This window comes from Diuraphis noxia, unplaced genomic scaffold (assembly GCF_037042655.1).
Source record: "Diuraphis noxia isolate RWA-SAM2 unplaced genomic scaffold, SU_Dnox_SAM2 contig0002, whole genome shotgun sequence".
NCBI lineage: Eukaryota > Metazoa > Arthropoda > Insecta > Hemiptera > Aphididae > Diuraphis > Diuraphis noxia.
In genome coordinates, this window is record NW_028301712.1 from 85227421 (window position 1) to 85233531 (window position 6111).

The 6111-nt window shown below is 33.7% G+C and overlaps 1 protein-coding gene across 6 annotated transcripts in view; it reads right to left on the minus strand.

Annotated features, from left to right (window-relative positions):
- The window catches only part of LOC107164333 (very low-density lipoprotein receptor-like), an 85959-nt gene extending 80055 nt beyond the window's left edge, over positions 1-5904 (minus strand). For 4 of the 6 annotated variants that reach the window (XM_089221461.1, XM_089221460.1, XM_089221459.1 and 1 more), the window contains exon 1: positions 5389-5903. In XM_089221461.1, the coding sequence (XP_089077587.1) occupies positions 5389-5449 (61 nt within the window). In that variant the 5' untranslated portion in view covers positions 5450-5903. Of the gene's footprint in view, positions 1-5388 lie in introns of all 6 variants that reach the window. The other 2 variants (XM_089221462.1, XM_089221458.1) reach the window with 1 other exon arrangement.
- Positions 5905-6111: the final 207 nt, after the last annotated feature.

Below are 6111 nucleotides of genomic sequence, written 5' to 3' on the forward strand. Positions count from 1 at the left end.
CTGATGAATAATGTTATATTGATATTTATAAAATCTAAAATAAAATAAAATACTGCTCAATCAAAATAACTCAGCAAAAAGTTTTTAAAACGCATCATTAAATTAATGGTTTCGGTAACTTCATAAGCATAACAGTCAAAAATAAATAACGTCAACAACTTTTATTTTCAGAATTGTAAAATATTATACCTCGTATTACACCATTGGCAAGATTAAGATTTCGTATGATAGATATGCAGTTTATTCACAGGTGCATTGAAACGTAAATACGATTCGCACTCCCTTCGGGACACACGCTCTAATATTATTAATGTCAAAACAGCTAAATGTAACTTAAGTTTTCGTCAGGCATATGTCAAAATAAAATATTTAGTTTAGTCGAAAATATTATTAATATCACATTGTCGTACTAACATACTTTGTCAAATATATGGTAGGTATTATATATATATTTATTCACATATAGACATATTATAATAATATAATGTGCAATATGTGCATTTTATGTAGAATAATGGTTTTTACTATCTATTCATTGAAATTTGAATTAAAGTATAATTAAGAACGTCAATTCAGTAAAATACCGGTTTGATCAAATTTCGATGATTAAGATTTTTTTATATATTACCTTATATATAGTGTCACAAATATATAATTAAATCAAAACTATGTGAACACTTAAAATATTATGTATATAAATATTTTGTAAATTTCAAAATATGAAAATGAAAACCAATGAAATTTGCAAGTTGTCACTATTCCTTAGGAATACTTTAGGAATGCTGTTGAGGTATAAAAAGAAATGATTTTAAATCGTTGTTGAAATTCTTAGTTTTTAATATAATTTATAATATTAAAACCTAATTACTGCGTTTAATATGTGATAAATGTCGGGGATAATGCGAGCTCATTGAATATAGTTTTATAAATGATGGTTTATATGCATAATATGATTGAATATAATAACAGACCTAGACGCAAAAAGGAAAATTTAAAATTGTATAAACGGAACAGCGCATACCGGAACATAGTCGATGTGTGTTTATAGGGAAATTCGCAGAAACGCACACCATGGTTAATTCGTCGTATTAATCTCTCTCATCTCCCTCTCACCAAAAAAAAAAAAAATAATAATAATGATAAGAATAAATGTCATGAAAAATACTAAAGATTCTGAAGTAGAAATGTCGACTGGGTTGACAATAGATGGAAGGTTGAAGAAAGAAACTACATTAATTATTGATGTATTTCCCAAGCGATTTTTTCCTCACCGCATCGGTATTGCGGGCTAGAGTATATGAGGTTGAGGAAGTTGTCGGGGTTAAGACGGTGATTGATGAAGTACTTACGGATGATCTGTGCCTGTGCAGGGTATCTGTATATTATATAGGTATATATTACGATATAAGAAAAGAACAAAATAAATAGGTGTTCACATATAGGCCTGGGTCACGGTTGATGGTAAATGTGTCAAAACTCCCCGATTCCTCGGTATGTCACCTCCTTTAGCCGACCTCATGACAAAAACATTTCGACCATTCTGATTACAATATTAAACATAATTATGTATTTCATTAATATACCTATAAAGATACGACACTCGATATAGGTAAACTTTTCAAGCAATATCCTACTTCGAAATCGACCAAATATACAGAGAGGATATTATCATACATATTATGTAACATATGTTATCATACTAGTGTTAAGGTATGTTAGAATTTTACAGCAATATAATACCATCCATAAGTCAAGTGAGTGGGGACTGAGGACCCCTGTCATATACTCAAATGATGCTAAACGAATACAGTATATTTGTCATTGGTATAGTTGGGGCTTGGTGAATAATTAGCTCAGTATGTATACATAAGCGATTATCCGATGAAAACCGTAGTACATCATATCCTTTTGAACGAAAAAAAAAATGTTCAACATATTTGCTAAATAGGTAAGTATGCATATTATAAGATATCAAACATATTTGACTTAAATTGTCGACCGATATGGCGATATACTCTTAAACATATTTTTTCACGAATATTCTAGAATTAGGTATTCGAAAGTCTACATGATACTCTAATAACAGTTTCTTAATAAAATCCAAAGAAACAGTAGGTACATTTATATGTATTTAAATTTACATTTAAGAACATTTTAATAAATTTATTTATTTAGGATTGTTTAAACTTATTGTAGTTTTACTAAAAGTGGTTTTAAACAATCAATAATTTGTGAGGTACAAATTTTAAACAGTGGCTTGGTGAGGCGCGGTCGTACGCTCAATCTGCGGAAACGCACTGAGCGTACGTATCGGCCGCAGTTGTTAGTTCCCGGATGGGTGACCACCCGGGATTTTTAGCAACATATCCTAGCTATTGCCACACATACACAAACACGTGTTACAACCCTACCCACTTAAAAACCTACTGACAAATATACAAAATAACTCCTATCGTACCCCCCTCCCCCCACACACAAACCCAATGGCCTATGTTGCCGCGGGTTCGCCTTAAAAAAATTTTTTTTTCCATCTGTTAAATTTAATTTTCCCAAATGCATGAATATAATGATTAGAATAATGAGACATAGAATTACAGACTAGGTATTAAATAAGAAGTAGGTAATGACCTTAAAATTAAATTAAAGCTATAGAGAATGATAAATTAAGTCACTCTCTAATCACTAAAATGTTTAAGTACTTAATGCAGTTATCTATTTAATAGAGAAGAGACTTAAAATGAGACATCCAAAGGTTCAAACCATATATTATCAATAAATATTGAAAAAAAACTATAGCCAAATTATAGATTAATACCTACAACAGTACCCTATAGGAGTGTAGTCAGAAATTTCCAAGGGGAGTGTTCCGAAAAATAACAACTTTATTGAAAAAATAAACCATGAATAAACTATAAAACTATATAACTATAAAAAAATATATCGTATTTGTCTATACTAATATTTAAGTATAAATGCAATGATATTGATGTCAATATTCTTATCTATCTTGATTGGAAAATGATAAATGTGGTAAACAATTATCAAATAACTATAAACCATATGGTAACAGCATACATCATCATAGTTCGTTTTATCAATCTTTGACATTATACTTTTATAAAATACGAGCATACCTATATTGTTATGTCAAATGTTGATTACATAGTGATAGTTATGTTTAGGTATAGGAGTATGGTCATATTGTAATATAATTTATTTTGCCCTATATCATTATATACATCTTGTAAATAAACACGGCCAACGGGGGAGGATATTGGCTACACCTAAACCTCCCCCTCTGGCTATGCCACTGAGTCAGTACCTACCATACAAACCGCATAAGGATATAACATTAATACCTATTTTAAAATTGTAGGCACTGCGCCTACTATCCAACGAAAAATAATTCAAAATATTTGGTAATTTATTAGTCTACAACTACTTGTTAAAAATATTAATATGGGCTCCTGCATTGGCTCCTGCTGGCGCTTACATGATATCTACTACAAAAAAATAAAAATGAAAAGAATTTAATCAGATAATGTATTTCAGATAATTCTGTTTGAACAACTTAATACATTTCAGCAGTGATTTTCACTTGAACGCATTATTATTATATTTCGAAAAGATGTAACGAATGTGGTGTAAGTAATTTTTCGAGACGTGTTTCGGTGCGGCCCCGCCAATTTATCAGTTTATCACTCGCTGAAGTAACTGAGGTAGTAACGGATAAAATTTGAATTCCACGTATGTAGTGGAGAGGCGTTAATCATACCTCTGCTCATATATAATATAATAATAAATTGTAGGTACCTATACATATATAATACCAGAAGTATATAGTATAATATATTATAAGGAACCATCAATTTCACCCATGCCGCACACGCCAAATCCCGAGTTCCGATGTTTTACCCCATTAGACAGCCATCGGATATTTTGCATAACCCACCGCCCCTGTAATCAGCACAGAATTACATCATCTAACGTTCTTCAAGTTTTCTCGAAATTCACACCTATATAGATGTAGGATTATATTCACACTTAAATTACATATAGCTAATAAGGAATATAGGTAGGTACAGTGTACATTTATCGAAACTGCATAATAATATCTACTTATTGGACATAATAATTACGTTACCTATACACAAGGAAACATTTTATTTGTATTTATTTTTACTACGCACTTGGAAGAAAATAATATATTATATTATCACTAAAACAATAATAATAACAGAGCACACGCGAAAACCGCGGGAAAACGACTAACGCACGTGTCGATAACTACTATTATTATATTATAAATCGTAAAACCTAATATGGCCAGGTGTTTAGGCATTTGTATTCCCGCCAAACATTTTAACAGTAGGTATACCTACATAGGTAGGTACTAGGCATTATGTAACTTGTAAGATGAAATAAAAACCTCAAGTGTACCAATATATGTTTTTGAATGATAATATAACATGTACCAGCAATGAATTTTAATGTCACTATGAAAAAAAAAAATTAAAATAATATGGTCAATGTCTCATTGACTAATAGGTAATTACGTTTCCTGTTTGGTTAAAAATACATTTTTTTTCCCGTATTGACAACTAACAAGATTCTAATAGCGGCCTACCATGTTGTAAATATGTATATAAAATAATTTGTGTACATTATTATGTTTGCGATATAGGTAAATAATTTTGAGTTTCATTCGGGGTTTCCTTCTACAAAATACCTAGGTACGGCGGACGTCGGGAAATTTCAAATTTGTGTACCGTAGTAAATAAATCATTTATGGAGGGGACCTACCCTACTATTCCTTAAAAATACCTATTGTCATTAATGATTTTTTACTATCCAGGTATATTACCTTACCTACGTACACGTATTGTGAACCACGATAACACTTTTTGAACATTCAACGGAGATTGAAAAAGCAAATATTTCCACTCGAATGATCATCATTCATCGCTCGATCAAAATTTTATATCGAACAGATTTTCGAAGACCTAACGAGACCTCGTGAATCGGTGGGTCCGAGAAGGGACCCCAAAAGGGGAGGGGGTCAGAAAGACCAACGATACTGGGCCCACCGTCCATGCAAATAATTACCTATTTATTACATAGGTATATTAGAAAAATGTTCGGGGCTTGGATTTGTTCTGTACCGTTGCTAAAAATCTGATTTGGGGGGAGGGGCTGGTTCTCAGTTATCTCGGTCGAAATGCGAATGCCCACGATACGCGGCGGACACCTAACCAATCGCGACGGACAAAAACTATACGACATCGTCAAACCTATTTTTATTGGCACACTACGCGAACGTCATTAGAAAATTGGTGTAGGCACACAATTATATATAATTATTATTACAATATGAAATTAGACACTCACCAGTGGGCTGGGCCAACGTGCCGCCAAAACACAGCAATAATATCGCGTAAACGGGGCTCATTGTTATTATAATATAATTAATAACCAATAAATATTTATATTGTAGTTATCTATTGTCGCTGTTTTCTAAACGAATCGCATACGTAGTCCACGTAAATGCGTGTTCAAAAAAAACACTCCGGGTAATTATTATGTGTTCGCGGGATCGCACGATCCGAACGACGTGTAAATTTCGGTGTTATGCTTGTGGCAAATATTTTGTTTGGCGATCGACAAAATAATATTATCATATATTGATAATAAATCTAACCGATTCGAAACACTAAAACCAACAAAAAAAACCGAAAATACCGTTCAACGGTGATAAACCAACCGTGACTGTCGATCAACTAAAAAACACGCGGAGAGAAAAATCATCGACAGAAAACGGATAGTGATAACACGGAGGAAGGCAGCGCGAACGAACAGCCGGACGACGTATCAGCGAAACGATCGACTGACGACTGGGTGGCTGGACCCTACGAGCTCGTGAACGGATTGCCGGTGACGCGACGGCGGCGGTGTCGGCGGCAACCGTCGCGACCGCCACGGCGGCGTCGGCCGGGAGAGGGGTTCGACCCCCGCAACCTACCTTACACGCGCGCCAATTATTCCGTACGCGGCTCCTCGTGTGTGTGTGTTGCTCGCCGCGTACCTACCACGCACGTCATATTCTGACGCGAC